Source organism: Anguilla anguilla, chromosome 12 (assembly GCF_013347855.1).
Source record: "Anguilla anguilla isolate fAngAng1 chromosome 12, fAngAng1.pri, whole genome shotgun sequence".
In the NCBI taxonomy this organism is placed as follows: domain Eukaryota; kingdom Metazoa; phylum Chordata; class Actinopteri; order Anguilliformes; family Anguillidae; genus Anguilla; species Anguilla anguilla.
The window spans coordinates 21,047,485-21,063,757 of record NC_049212.1 but is presented as its reverse complement, the minus strand read 5'-3'; the positions used below and the strand labels follow the sequence as shown (position 1 = coordinate 21,063,757).

The window sequence follows — 16,273 nt, the reverse complement described above, 5'->3', positions numbered from 1 at the left end:
TTCGCACCAAGCTTTAAAATGCTGGCTACAACTTCCACGGGTTAAACCAAAGAACCCAAAAATAAACGGCACTCCATAAGTGAATCAGCAATGCAGGTCAATATTCAGTGGACAGACCACCTTTTTCACAGGCCAGACATTCTGACAAAACTAGTCACTGACACCACATTTAAAAGTTTTTTCCTTGCTGCCAGTTATCCTTTCTCTGTGAGGTGGTGATGAAATTCTATTCATTGTGAAGAAACGGTGTAAAATGGTGACTGACATGCAAATTGTGCACCTTCGATCTCACACTGTGTTACTAAACCCCCGCCCCAATATCACCTACAACCAAAATACATCTCTGAGACGTGCACCTCCCCTCCCAGCAGGTTAAATATTCATGCAGCTTCTTCCTTCAGAGAGCATACCCATAACAGAAATAAAATATTCACTTCTCTGAACGAGCAGAAAACTGATACGATGACGCAATATGGTCTGATTCCAGTCAACAGAGGAAGGGCTTCTTGCGTAAAGTTCTGATTTGGCTCGAGAAACCGTAGTTCCAGAGAAGGCACACAAAAATAGTACATAAATAGTACTAAATGGGACCTTGACCAGAAAGTGCTGGTTTCGTTTTGCTGACGTGCAGTTATGCCTGTGACTGGGGCCCCGGTAGTGGGTGGGGGGGTGGGGTGGCTCCAGTGAACCGAGACGCGGGGATGAGAACTGAGCGCGTGCGGAACAGTCCGGTGATGCATTTTTTGTGAATGAGTGGAGCTGCCTTGGCTCACTGTGTAGCACTACGATGACCCGATGCCACCAAGCCACTCAGACACAGGATGGAAGCGTCCCTCAGCGGTCAGCTGGCCTCAATACCCCAAGGAAGCGTGGGTAGTCTCCAAACGACCCGTCCCAGCTCCAACCACCATGACCCAATCCAGAGAAGCAAACATAGAACTGCATTCCTTATACATGCTTCTCATTGTCGGACAGTTAATAAAACCATCAACTGACTCAGGCTCCTGCCACTTCACCCTGACATGTCAGACCCAGGAGAATTTCACACAGATGTCGTCCCTGTATAGTGAGGGTAAAAAAAGTGACCCAAGGCCATTTCAGGGTAGAAGCACTATAGGGTCACCACTGTCTCCTACAAAACAGTGGTGTATAGAACTGAAAATAAACACAACTGCTACTCTACAGTTGACCTTTCCATTGTACAATTCTGCATGAGCTGCCAAGTCTCTTAATGCATTTTGGACAGTTAATTTTCCAGATTAATTATATGAAAAATACAATATGTAGAGCATATTTGTCATGATTCTTAATTAAAGAACAAGCAAATGATTACATTTAAGAGTCTTGCTCAAGGAGTTTACATGGTGAGGGAGGGGAGGGGGGCCAAGATGTTTAATTTCCATTTCCGCACTTAATCGATCTTCATTAAAAAGTGTTTAACACAAATTACCCACGTGGGATGCATATGCATATACATGTATAACTTCGCCTGCCTTTTTAACGTGATTGCCACAGTAATTAGTAGAGAATTACAGTGGCGTCTGCAACCGAGATAAAGTGGCAGGTTTTCCTCGTTAATTAGCTGGTGCGAGACGCAATTGAGAGTGAGGATAGGTGTTGCCGTGCTATGTAATGGCCCGCCCCTCGGTTACATGGAATTATCTTCACTACAGACAGAGCAGGTGAACACCATGCGACACATGCTACCATTGAGACTGAATGAAGCCAACATCCCATTGTCTTTCATATCACTCCATGACTATTAAGAATTTTTGCCGCACAACAAATTTATCTGAGCATTAGACAATGATAGCATTAACTGGTGTGTGTGCCTGTGTGGGGTGTGGTGCACCTATATTTCAGGTAGTCCCCACACTTTTGCAATATTTCCATTGAAAATTGCAGCCTGGTAGTAATTACACTTGTGTCCCAGGCCAGAACTGAATTATACACGCTTACCACTCTGCCCTCCTCAGCCAGAAGCCATTCCTGGTCAGGGGCAAAAGGGAGTAGGGAAGCTGGGCTATGGGTGGGGCTCGACAGGGCAGGGATTCCACATTGCCATCACACAGGACCCACAGTGGGTCAAAGGGGGTTTGATGCAGCTTTAGGTAGGTGTGTGGAAGAAACTCATTCTTGTAAGTAAGCAAGAGGCAAACGCTGTCAGTCAGGCCCCCCCAACCCCCTGAGCAGCCTGCTCCAGCACCGCCCCCCACGCGCTGGAGCGGAAACCACACCCCCTCCGCCCATCTGTCCTTGGCCACATTCTGCTTGGCGGCAGGAGTCATGTGATGCAGGTGCGTCCGTCTGGGAGATGGTTAGGTGTGTGTATGTGGCACAGCAGATACCACCCGGGCTCAAGCCCATCTGTAAGCCTAAGTGGGGCGCTGGTCCTCGCTGGCTGGGTCCGCTGAGTTCAGCGCCTGCTCGATCGATGTGCCTGTTGCTGGTGGAGGACGGAGAGGCGAGAAGAGGGGGACGTAACCTGCTGCTGACCCCGCTACGGTCCCTCCGGCATTCTTTTGCACGCTGCTGACCTTCACACAGGCTTGGGCACCGACGCAGGCGGAGATGGCTTTTCAGTGGACAGCGAAGGCAGGCTGAGATGTTTCCTTGGCCTTTGCAGGCATACCCACACTAGCATGCCACTTCTTTTCTTGGCAGATATCTTACTCAGCATGGCTTTCTGTATTACGAATACTTTCAGAAACCACTCAGATAAAGTTAGGGCTTCCAATGCTAGCGCCACCTTGTGGGAATCCACCTCACGGCCTCATGGACACCACTCCAACAGCTGCATCTGCGATATTACAGAGCAGTAGTCTGTGATGAGCACTCCTGCCATTCTTAATAAATCCCTTGAGGAGAAACAACCCCGTGGCATCCTCTGGCACTGCCATGCGGAGAGCTCCTTAAGGAGGATTACAGTGTGCCCACACGAACGTGGCCTCCCACGCCCAGCTAATTGGCGCCCGCTTCTCGGAGCGTTTGTCACCAGGACTCGTGCTGAAGAGTGGGCGCAAGTGACACAGAGCGGCGAATGAGAGCACACGTTTTTAATTCCTCTACCATCATCGACAATTACTCTTCTCCTCCAATCTCTTCCGCAAACAGCAGGCCTGCGGAAGTGTGGTTAGTGGAGCCCTCGGCGCAGTTATGAGGCCGCTAACGGTGGCCTTACAGGCTCAAAACAGTGTCGCGTAGACGAACAGTAAACAAAGTAGCCTTTCCTGTTCATTAACGGCTCCATTAGCCAGCCCTCCAGCCCACCTGCCCGCCTCCCTAAAGCTTAATGTCAGGATCACGAGCAGAGCAAACCAGTCACCCCAGGACAGCACTGCACGCTCTTCCCTGCAGCTGGACAAGGAAGGGTTTAATATCCTCCCAAGGCATTCTGGGAACGCATTTCATTTTATTACGTATTACTGTAATACATAAGTTTGTGATGTTTTAAATCTGGCTTCGTCTGACCCTATAAACAACATACAGGCATTGACAATACTTTTAAAATGATGTTTGTTTAAATGCATTCTCAGGCTAAATTGCACGCTTTCATGTAAGCAACGGCCTGGAAACGAGCAGAGTAAGAATACTGAACACATGCCATCACCAAATATTTGCTGAAATATGTTTCCAATTCCATCCTGTTTCTGTTTTTTTTTTAATAGTCTTCTATTGTAAATGCCACCACCATCACTTATTACTCAGGATTCTTTGTGGTGTTTTCTTTTAATAATTTGGAAGCTGTCGTTCTTTCCAGGTATATTTCTTCTCTCCATAAACAATGAGTTGAATGAAGCACAACAATATGAAACCAAAAACACACTCAACAGACAAAAACAATTTTCCAACACAAATGGCCCCCAATTTGTGTTCTTCTACGGCTTTGTGCCCCCGTCTCCTTCAGAGAATGAAGTGGCAAATCACTTCAGAAGAAAAACTGAATTTAAACTGAGAGAAAGACAGAGCAAGAAGAAAAGAAAAGAGAGAGTGAAACACCACCACCCATTATCAAGAGATTTATGCTCTCGCATATCCTAAAGAAGGCATGTCACCTTTCCTGCCAGCCACCCAAATGATTTTCCCTTGGGTCTAAATTACGCTGCTCTTTCACTCTGTCAGAGTGCATAGGATCCACTCATATTCAAGATTTATAATTTCTGTCAATTGCTCCATCTCCCCCCCACCTCTCTTTATCTCCCCCTCTTCTTTCCTTCAGTCCAGAATATGGCAGAATACCGCCTCGGGCGCCTTCAAATTAATTCTGCAGCATCCGCCGCGCTCCGTCAATACCCAGCGCCCCGGCGCCCCGGCGGCAGCAACAACGGCTCCACGCTGGAATGCTAATCACCGCCGCCGCCTCCAGCAACGCGACAATCAGAGCGGCAGAAATCCCTTCTCTCGCTCTCCTCCTTTCTATCCCTCTTTCCTCCCGCCCTCTTCTGCCTTCGCTTCCTCGCCGTGTCCAGCCAGCCAGCCAGCAGGCAGCACGCAGGCCGGGCGCGGACGCAGAGGCCTGAGGTGTGACGGCGTCAGCTGTTCTCTTTAATGCAATGTTGGGGGGTGAGGCGGAGGTATTAGAGGAACATTACATGTCCTCTTGGGTATATTCGCTGTTTGCATGTTGCGGGAGAAACTCAAATTTGGCACTAGATCAGAGGAGAGCAAAGAGTTTACAATGAAGGCTCTGTACGTATTTACAAAGCCAACACCACGCTAATCTGTTCGGCAAACAAAAACAACACTGCAGTCGCTCTGATAGAGCTTAATCATGGGGGTTCTCCCTCAGTTTTTATAGCGCATCAGATAGCATGATACAACTTACCGCTTTCACATTTTTTCCCTTCGGCGTAGAACATGTGTCAACATGTATGACTTGTTGTTTATTACGGCCTGTGTCTGAGATCGAGGGTAAAATCGAGTGACCGTAGGCTCAGAGGGTTGAGATTCCCAGTCAAGCCGAGACTGTTTTCTGGACTGCGTAGGTTTTTAGAGGGCACTTTAACTCACAATCAGCAGGGGGGCTTCTGTGCGTTGTTTCGCCCGAGGAAACATTCCCCCCTGCTTTCACTGAGAGCGGCCAACATGAAATGTAAAGCGAATGACAGCAGCGTATGAATTATTAATACGGCTTTTCAGAAATTCTTTTAGTGTTTGCACACTGCTGGTCTTTCCTTATCATGCAGGCCAGTTCTGAGCGTGTTTCTGTAGCGGGGGAGAGATGACACGTTTTCGCACATTTGACCCTCTTTACAAATGCCTGCTGGGAACCAAAGGCAAAATCGCTATACACTAGTTCCCAGAATGCCTTGAAAGGGGGGTTCTGGGGGATAGATAGGCAGGGAGAATGCTGCAACATGTCTGCAGCTGTACTGCTGTACACACGGGGGAGCCATACCTGCAGAAAACCTGTGTGTCTATCTGCGCCCATAGGTGCTTTCCTGCTCCAAACAGCCCTGCAAACCTGGCTGACCCGAGACATCACCTACAATCAGCAGTATGCATAATGTCCCACTGAATTGTGGATGCCTTGAATTTGGTCTCAATGTCCTTTTCTAAAAATAACAACCTGCATGGCCATTTGTGCCTCGCTTTACCTTCAGTGTACTGGGTTTTTAACAAGGGGTCCATGAAGGTACTGTGGGGGTCCCTGGCCAGCTGCCACATGCACAGACAGAACCCCTCTACACCTCCCCCAACGATAATGCAAATCACCCCATCCCTGTCATAAGCTAACCATCTTAGTTCCAGTTCTACTGTTCAAAGGAGGCTCTGCACAACATTACATCCCTGTGATCCATGGCTCGAAACACACATATGCATACATGAGACAAGTCTACATTAAATGCCTGTACATATCAAGGCATTAGAACTGTGTGAACCTGTCACACAGCATACAGACAAGATGATTATGTCCCATCTTCCCAGCTCCCTTAACTACAGCAATGTGGTCTATTCTTCGTAGATCACACAAGAAACAATGCAATCCTGCCATTGGGGCTCAAGGCCTGAGAACTCCTGATTTCTAGGTGTAGACAAATACACACAAAATTAGGCAGACCTCTATTGTGACACTACAAGTCACAAAATCCAGAGAACACAAAATCAGACACACAAACCAAAGCAGCCCCTGCATTTCTGGCACATTAGGACCCTGCAACACAATAGGCTTTATCCATGGTGACCCTGCCTTGACCCACGCCATATAAGTCATTATATGGTCACATGACAAATGCTTTGACAGCGCTGTAACAGAAAGTGATAAACAGAAAGGTAGAGGGTAGTACTACATGTGGCATTATTCCCATATCACTGAATGATGTTCATGAGCAGCACCTTAAACGTGTGAAAACAGGAGGACCTTATGGAAGCAGCCGGAAACTATGACTGCCAGACACAGACTGACTCTAACAAAGGGATGCATGAAGGATTGCCTGCCAGAGAGCCAAATTAATGGCGTGTGGCAAAATCTACCGGAACCCTAAAGAACCATCAACGGGGCCAGCAAAGGAGAAGCAGGGCAAATGCCGATTGGACAGGCGGCCGGCTGGGAAGCTGCTGATTGGCTGCCACGCTGGTCAGGTTGCGCAGGGCCCAGGGAAATGTGAAAAATGAGTTACTACACCACTGCTGCAGCTTTGTTGCAGTCACTCAGAAACCAAGCAAGAATAAAGCAGGCTCCTCAACTCAACCATGTGACACACACAGGGAAACAAGGAGTGAACAGAGGAAGAGAAAGTCAGAGAGAGAAAAGAGAGAAAGAATCAATGTGAACAATATTCTGAGAAGACTGAGGGTAGAATCATTACCACAAAGCCCCTGGAGCTGCAAGGAATCAGGTGGATCCCAGGTGGAACCAAAAGAAGCATGGTTCAGTCTGGGAAGGACCAAACCACTGTACATAAATACACTCTAGACCAGCAGCAGACAGAAAATGGAAATCAGATAGAAGCTGTCGGGTTGAATCCAAGTTGAAAATGTGTTCACTGAACAGTACAGGTTCGCTTATGAGCTTGACGGATGCTTGACAGCTTGGAATACAAATCATAAGTTATTTTGAGTCCCATATTATTCATTTATAGAGTCAAATACTTAACAAAATATATTATTAAAAATACTTTTATTAAGAGTACAGCATCAAAATATATGAATCATGCCTGAAATTACCTGACAGGACCACAGACTTGAAGCAATGCCGCAACAAAAAAACAGTTCCAACCAACAATGCAGCCCATGTCCAAAAGAACAATATGAAATAGTTGAGGAATGATAACATGTTTCCAAAGGCTTTACATAAAACAGTGAAGCAAATCAATGAATAAGTAAGTGCTAAAAGAGCAGGGAGGGGAAAATCTTGCTCCCTCTCACTCCCCTCCTCCCTCCTCCCCCTCTCTCGAAGTCCCAGAGCTCATTAATCATTGACGGCCTCCAGTGCATTAACATTCCAGCCCAGCCTCTGTTTCTACCTCCATGGGCTGCTGTCTGAGACCCGTGGAGGGGTAGCGACACAGACAGAAAACTACAGGCAATAAGGAGAGGGAGAACCAGGCAAACGGGATGGAGAAAGAGCAAGGGAACGATATGTGCAAGCGCAATGAAGAGAAATGGGTAGATTAAGAAAGGACAGAATAACAAATGAGATAAAGATGAGTGCATGGAGGAAAAGTAGAGAGAGGGAAGAGAGAGTAAGAGAGAAAGAGAAGGTATGAGAAAGCAAAAATCCTGGCATCAGGTTCAGTCCACTGAAAATGAAAGAAACTGTGTCACTGGGGATGCGAGCGGACAGACAGACAGACTGGTCTGTACAAAGGTAGGCCATATAATATCCTATCCTCTGCTGTCATGGCAACAAACCAAAATTCTGCAGACCCACAAATCCAGCAGGTTTAATTTTTATCATTTCAACCTTCACCAAAATATAGAAGACATATAACTTAACCTTACTCAACCGTGCTACTATGGCTATATACAGCACTGGAATGGGCACTTACATGAGCACAGACAACAGCAACGGTAAAAAAGGAATGTAGGCAAAACAGTAGGTGTCCTGGGACACCTGTTCCAGTTTTCCCGACAGCGTCTGGCAGCATCCCTATTCATGTTGGTACACTTCCATACAGATGGGTCTGTGTGAGGAATGACCTCCAAACAGGCCGTCCAGTCAGCGGAGAGTTATAAACCGCCCCCGCCGCACAGGTCCCAAAATGTCTTGCAGATGAAAAGTCAGAGAGGAGCAGGCATCACTAGGGAGAGGCCATTTTTTCCATTTTAAAGTGCTAGGAGAATTAAGTCACGGTCCCAGTGCAAACCTTAATGACTCTACTCAAGGCACCTCAAATGCTTTCACAGCGAGAAGGAGCTGCAGAAACCAATTCACCTGAAAAAATCACAATCAAATTCACTGCTGCCTCCCCCTGCTCATCCAACTGAAACTCTTCTTGAAGGGATCAACTGCTTATGAGAATCGCATCACACTGGCCAAAGGCTGTAAATAACAGGCAAAGCCAAGTCAATGACAAGTCAGCGGAAGAAATAATGTACAAAATAATGGATGTGGATATTTCAGCTGAGGACACAGGGAGGCATTATTCTACCAGTGAATCTCTTATCTTTTAATCTTTTAATTGGATAAGCAGCTTTCCATATATTGTAAAAATGACAAAGTAAAGGCACAAGGAAAACATGCCCTTCCAAGCTTTCATAATTTTTTTTTTGTTTTATGAAGGGAGAACCAGGTGGCATCCATTTCAGTGGCTATTCGTCAAAGCAACCAGCTCTCCATGCTGATACAGATGGGCAAAATAAGAACATCGCAACAACAATAAGCCCATGTTTTTCATGCCTTCATTTACAGGCACTGTGACCCTGAGGAAGAGCCATGTCTTCGAGGAGTACGCTGCAGAGGTCAGACCTGAGGCATTCTGGGTTAGCTACTGAGAGCGAAAAGGTCACCGTGACTGTAACTGGCGGTGCGCATAAACCATTACCCATTATCCCACAGCTGACCCAAACCCTCAACTGACCACGCAGCCATTAATTTACAGCACTAAGTTAGTGTAATGACATTTTCACAAGTGCAGTAATCCACTTAAGGAGACCAGCTTGTGGGGGTTTCCAATTAACGGCTTTGGATGAATGGGAACCAGGGTACACTCTCACATCCATTAGTAATGAGGTACTGGGTAAAAGAGAAAATGTCACAGGGCATAATGCAGCACCCACTCTCAGCAAAGACTCACATAAATTCTATGGACTGCGTTGTGAAAGGAACGTTTCAATACATGAACAGACAAACACAAAGTTTTCACTGACAAGGTCTTTGTCAGGGGAATCGGGGGTCAGCTGTTTGCCTGTTTTTACAAGGTAAAAAAGCCTCTTTTTAGGAAGCTTAAATTTTCAATACGCATTCATGAATCATTATTCTTGTTTTTTTAATACAAACATCCGGTTTTGACAGCATCAGCGAATAAATATTCCATCATTCTTAAATCAGACAGAAGGAAAATTACTCTTCCTTGCTGACACATCAATAAAAAACCATGCTGATGAAAGCTGAATGCCTCTGCTTGGAAAGTGGCAAGGTTTGGCACTCTCATTCCAGAACTGGCTCCGCTGTGCCTGTTGCAGCTCAAAGCTGAATGAGGATGGCCGAGAGGACAGCCAATGGGGAGGCGGGGCCGGGTTTGCATCGACCTATGTTCACGGCCCGACTGTGTTTGACTGCGCGCTTCAGGACAGGGTTTCCATTCCGTTTCCGAGTGGAGCTGCTTCCTCTCCCCCTCCACCCTGGCACCCTAGGCTGGGGTGGGCATGGGGGTAAAGTGGGGGCAGGTCTGGGGGTACCGTGTACTGCGGTTGTACTTTATCAGGACGCAGAGCTGTGGCACCTGTCAGCCACTGGATCTGCATCCCCTAATGGAAGCACAAGAGCCCAGGTGCTCAGCCACAGGACTGCTTGTATCCTGACTGCATACAGAGATGCCATCAGGGTTACTTTGTAACAATGCAATCATGCCTTCTGCAGGAAAGGTTCACCCGATTCATAGGAAAACACTGCCCCAGAAAAACTAGCAGCTCGAGGCAGCAATTCCGAGTCTCTTATTCTCTGCCTCTCATTACAAACAGGAAGAGATAAAAATAACCGGAATCATTAAGACCACGATCAGTACATGTAATCAGCTAGAAATAACACTGCAGGTGCGCACTCGCGCACACACACCTGCTCGGCTCCTTCCTGCACTGACAAGTTGGTGTCTGGACTTTGATGGAAAGCGATAAGCAGAAATGACGCTAATCTCACCATGGATATTCATGCATGCTGATTTTTGACAGGCAGGGTGTCACTCTGAGTCATGTCAAGCTGTGACATCCAGTGGGAGTCACGCACCGACGACGCTAAACCGGGTTTGGAAAACAGAAGCCAGCCGCAAACTAAATACCAAATGCGCGCGCAATTCCGGGTATGAAGCTCCCTTCCTTCCCTGGTAACGGAAAATGTTGTTTATCATACTGGCGCCTGCTGACCCCTAAAGCAGCCACGACACCATCAGCGTATCTCAAGCGACATGTGCAGACATTCTCTTTTTCTCTTTGGCTTGTCGGCCCCCGCTCGGTATTTGCCACAGTGAGGAGACCGCATCTAAAGTGGCTTCCTGTCAATCCAATGGCCACCTCGCACCCGGCATGGTCAGCTCTCTGTAGGACCACAGAGGAAACAAAGAGCGGAACCCTGGAAGTCTGGCACACGTATCAGCGGGGGAGCACTTCAGATGCTACACCACACTCGCAAAGTCAAACGTTCATCTGAATTACCGACACAGTCATGGGGAAAAAGGGAATGTAAGCAAAAAGGATTACACTAAATAAAGGATTTCAGAGGATAAAATAAAGAACATGAACAAACAAGACAAGAATAATACTGGATGAGTTCATACAGCACTGAGGATAACAGATACAAAATTAAAAACTTTAAAAGAAAATGACACAGTAAAATAATTTTTAAAAGACAAAAGGCATACCAACAAAAGAAGAATAAATAAACACTGAAAAAATTAAAAACATAACACAGACAATGAGCCCCTGTTGACCCAAAATCAATTTTTAGTCTTCCTCCCAGAACACTGAAATGGGTAATAAATATTTTTTTCAATAAAGCTTCCTACACACAGCACTATATATCATATATACATCCATTCCACTGAATTACCAACTACGGTTTTGAGCTGCCATTTACTTTCACCAAATAAACTCAGTTACAATACTCTGATTCTTGTTTTTTGTCGGAACATCTCCGTTTGGAATCTGAGACTAGGCGACCTGAGTCTGGCCGGTTGGTATGGTAACAGTGCAGTCAGTTTAACTCCGCTTCCCCCCCACACCTGTGCAGGTGCACACGCCCACCTCCCCGTAGAAGGTATCCCGATGGCTCACCTGTGTACGCCATGCTCTTGGGGTTTCCGTATGGAGTCCCGGGCTGAACGGGACTATAAACCGGGTTCATGGTGGAAGACAGTCTACTCTTGCTGAAAGAGAGAGAGAAATGGAAAACCGAGAGGGAGAGAGAAAGCAAGAGAGGGAACAGAGAGAGAGAAAAATACATATTTAAAATTGTGTCTCCACACCAAAAACAAAGCAACGTGAAGTCATACAGCCAAAGGTCATGGCATTAACCTGCAGTTCACCTATAAACAAACACCGCAGGGACATAGTTTTGCTACGACGAACCAGACAGAACATCTAAAAAAGACGAGACAAAACACGCATCGACCCACGAGAAACGTTTTGGACTCACCACCCTGCAGGAAAATATAATGATGCATTTTTTAAAAACTTTAAAAAGCTTGTGTCCAGAGCGGAGGTACAGTTGCTTACACCCGGTCGTAGACTTTATCCCTCGGACATTATCCTCCCTATGACATTAACTCTATCAGCTATGGTAGTCCATAACAACTCCGTCCTGCCAGTGGTAGGGTTGGTTTAAGCTGGCCCGGCTTCCTTGGGTTAATGGTGTATTAGTTCCACCAAGCCCCCTGCCAGACACCCACAGGATACCAGCGGTCATCAGTGAGAGTTAGGCATTTTTTGGATCAGCACATCTCTTACCACAGTACCACAGCAGAGTGGAAAACAGACCCGGGCTTATGACTGAGTGAAGAAGTCCATGTGCTCCAGCTGTAGTTCTCTGTGCAGGGGGCAGGTGGCACTACATTAACTCAAACTATAAAAGGTGTGACAAGTTGGTTTTATAATTTTTTTTAAGAAAAGCTTGTAGCTTGTGAGGAGTTGAAAGAAGGGGTGATTAATTACATCAGTAAACACTGTCAGACCTCACTACCACTCCCTCTGTTAATCCCGTTCAGGTTACAGCATGGAGCCTCAGGTAAAGCGGTGCAGCAGTCTGTCCGACAGACTCATGAAAGGCACTTTTCCGCGAAGCCGCCTTCGGCTGTAAGGCAGCAGTTCCTCAGAACAGCCCAAGGTGTCTTTTAGGCAAACTGGATTGGGCTGGTCAGGATGTTGGTTAATTGAGGCACGGCGGTACCCTCATCCTATGCTAAGAGTTAGCAGAAGTAGGCATGTTTGAAAACGCCAACGCTCACTTGGCTTCGTGGGGGGGGGGGGGGGGGGGGGGGCTGTATCATCAGTCGTTAAAGCCTGCAATGAGTCACATGAGACGGCAAACCCAGACAAACTAATCCGCATTTCATTTCATATCTGAACATTTTATGCGGTGGTCTCTCCGAAACCAGAATAATAAATACACCACAATAATGATTTATTCGTTTTGCATCTAGCCAGCGAACACAAAGGAAACCCTACTCATGTAGTTAGAAACGAATGCTACATAGGCAGATGCATTCAGCAGCTAACTGCAAACTGTAAAGAAGTTCAATTACAGGTGATGTTCCATCACAAACTGCACAGTGCTCGTACACAAATAGCCAAAGTGGGTCAGTGGAAAGGCAGCTACAGAGAACAAGAAACAGCCACACAGATGTGACTATAATGGATCTTCTTTGTGGGTTACAAATCCCTGTGCTGTACATTACCTTCATGGGTCTGTCAAAACCCTTTTTAAATGAGTTGTTTTTTTTCTGGAAAACACAAGTAGCCACATTTTAGTTTAAAAAAAGTTTTTTTTTAATGAAATGCATTAGCCTCCTCACAACATTCTAATTTAAGACAGAGTTCATTTCATTTCTGTACTCTGAATTTTGATTAAGTTTCGACTGGTAAATTTCTCACTTAATTTAAAATCTACTTTGTGCTGGCTCTATTTTTTGGTCACTTACTTTGCCATGACATCACTGATGTTTCCAGATCTCATACATATTTACAGTACGCACCTAGCTTGGCAATAAAAACAAGACAAATGATGAAGCTAAGAGCAGCACACATGCGCACACACAATAAAATCTCTGGGAGAAGCACGCACGGCAGATAGGCTACATAAAAGCAGACGGGTACAAACACAGCAGCAAAGGGCTAACAGCACCCCTGCTGGGAGGACAGAATTTGACAGTCGAGAATAAAGCTTAGTGAGGCTCCGCAGTCTAACAGGAAGATGGGATGATGGACTGAAGGCAAACAGCCCAGGTAATGAGCAAATGAGTCACATTACTCATGAAGAGATGGAGATATGCAAACAGCCTCCCTGTGAATTATGGCCAGGTGGTCAACGAAACGCCTAAATCAAACAGCGTCACATGTACGGTGCATCTCTGCAGCTAGCGCCACGCGCCTCAGGCCTGTGGAGACGCTAACACGGTACAATTGGGAATGTTTTTCTATTAAAGCCACTGGCAGGCTGCCTAGAAGGCTTTTCCCCTTGTCATCTTCCCTTTCCACCTGCCAAATATTAACATAAAACAGACAAACATTAACATGAAAGAGACAAGACCATGGAACCATTTACTCACTACTGCTCACTAAAATTGCAGACTTGAGGCTAAATACTAGAAGCCTCTTATTAAACTTAAAACTGAGGTTGACCATGGTCCAGGCATAGAATGATGAGGAGCAATAGGCTGTCAATAAAAAGAGCCATAGGAAGTTGGTTCTCTTTAACACTCTCATACACAAGTATAAATTCAGAAGACAGTGCCAAAAGCACATATCAAAAATCACATATACCACTCTTCCCCCTGCTTCCTTACCTTCTCTGGTGTGAGTGCCCCCTTCTGGCAACTAAGTTCCTACACTACAGCCCCACATTCTATTTTAAAATGCTAGGCCCTAAGCTATTATACTAAATCTTTCTTTATTCAAGTTCTCTCCCCTTAAGCACTTACAATGTAACCTAATTTCAAATAAAATCAAACATTTCATAATGCATTATTCCTTTACTTTTTGAGAGCAGATACAGTATCCATGCAGAAAAGCACTTCAAAGTGATTCACAAGCACATGCTAATTTGAAATACTTCTGTGGTTTCCTAACCTACTTCAAGTTATATAACTCTCAAACAGAGCACAAGACACAGGGCTCCATGTCTCCTTGATGCCATGAATAGCACTGTTGTTACTTGGAGAAATATTCTGGATCGCTTAATCAGTTTGACAATACACGTTACACTAACAAAGTCTGTAATACTGCACAGGGTGGAGTCTGAACTGTCAATATTCCATTAGAAATAAAATGGCTGGAATGTTTCCTGGCGGCGACCTGTAAATGCTCTGGAGACTCATGTGGAGTCCATGAGTAAGAATTAATCAGCCGATTTTCTGAAACAAGTCCTTCAACTGTCATCCTTAACAGGTAAGGAACAGCAGATTATTTTAGGGCTTTCCCACCTGTGACGTTTTGTCATTAAACCAAAAGTATTTCCATTGGTGTAGGGATAAAACACCTGAATGTATCAACTCAGAGCACAGTACGAATGTTTAAAAAAAGAGCAATGAACACCCCAGAAGCAGCCATTGCTCCTAGAACGGTCTGAGAGAGCTGCCATGGTAACAGGAGCCCCAACTTTGCCCTATGTGGGTACGTTCCAGCTGGGAAAGCTTTTGGGGAGGTGCAAGACAATAAATAAAAGGAAACAAGGACCAAAGAAAAAAGCTGAACCGCTGGGTAAATACGATGAAAGGTCAGCAGAGCAGTGATGGCTCGCCTGGCTGCAGCGGACAGGGAGTCCGTTCTCCAGGCAGCGCACACCGAGAAACCGTGCTGGGCTTCACGGGTACGAAGAGACTGCGGTACACACGAACATACACACACACACACACACACACACACACACGGAAGAAAGAGGACACTGTGTCCAAGACGACAGGCTTGTGCTCATTCATGGATTAAATGTAGAAACGGCGACAGCAAGTGGGTTTTGGAACAGTGGTCACGGAAATGAGAAGCAGTGGATCCTGTGACGCTCCTGAGCGGATATTAGAAGGTGGTGACAAGTAACTCTGAATAAAGTTAGAAGATGCAGATGCACATACTGTGCAAAGGTGTTGAGGGTGCCTTAACACCTGGCCAGATAATACAAATGTATGAAGGGTACACGATAATACATGTACAGGTGGGTGGAGAACCATGTCTACACTATCACTGGATTCCAGCAGGGAGCGACCATGGCCCAAAATCCAAATCTACACCTAATATGAATCCAAATAAAAAAACAAAGTTTTTGGTCCATCAAACATTCCAGGTAATCCTTTTCAGATCAACTGGGGTTCTGGAAACAGTCCTTACCGAGACCCACCTGAGGGGATTCACTCGGCATCAGATGTGTTACAGTAGAACAAGACAAAAAAGGTTATAAGGATAGGATGGAGTTTTAAGCCAAGTACAGAAGTGTTGACCCACATAAAGAATGCAGAAATCGAACACTCACCAGTTATTACTTGCTTCCCTGCAATTTAGCACTGGAATAGCAAGAGCTTTACAGGTGTACACAGGAGTATGCACCTTCTCACAACAGTAGTGTGATTCTATAAATGATTGGCCTCAGAAACTTTCCTTTCTTGCATGTTTCAGCTCATCACAGGCTTTATTTAATAACAAATCCCCTCTCAGAACAGACAATCATCTGAGATACAGTTTGGTGAAGAAGTCTGGGCCTGGAGAAAACCCTAGACAAATTAGGTTAGGTAGTTGTCTCGGTTTTCTTTAGCTTCCGTCAAGAACCACTGGAAGTGTAAAAGTGCAGATCTTCGTATAAAAAGGGATATTGTTATTCAGCACTGACTAAAAACACAAAAAAGGAAACAAAAGTCAACGTCTGCTTGAAGTTACACATCAACATTTGTGCAAGACTGACACAGTTGGAGTTTGT

At 45.7% G+C, this 16,273-nt stretch overlaps 1 protein-coding gene across 3 annotated transcripts in view; it reads right to left on the bottom strand.

The window, feature by feature from the left end:
* fam168a (family with sequence similarity 168 member A) overlaps window positions 1–16,273 on the bottom strand; it is a 58,994-nt gene that overhangs the window by 19,362 nt on the left and 23,359 nt on the right. For all 3 annotated transcript variants that reach the window (XM_035385141.1, XM_035385143.1, XM_035385142.1), the window contains one exon: window positions 11,431–11,522. In XM_035385141.1, the coding sequence (XP_035241032.1) occupies window positions 11,431–11,522 (92 nt within the window). The remainder of the gene's footprint in view (window positions 1–11,430; window positions 11,523–16,273) is intronic.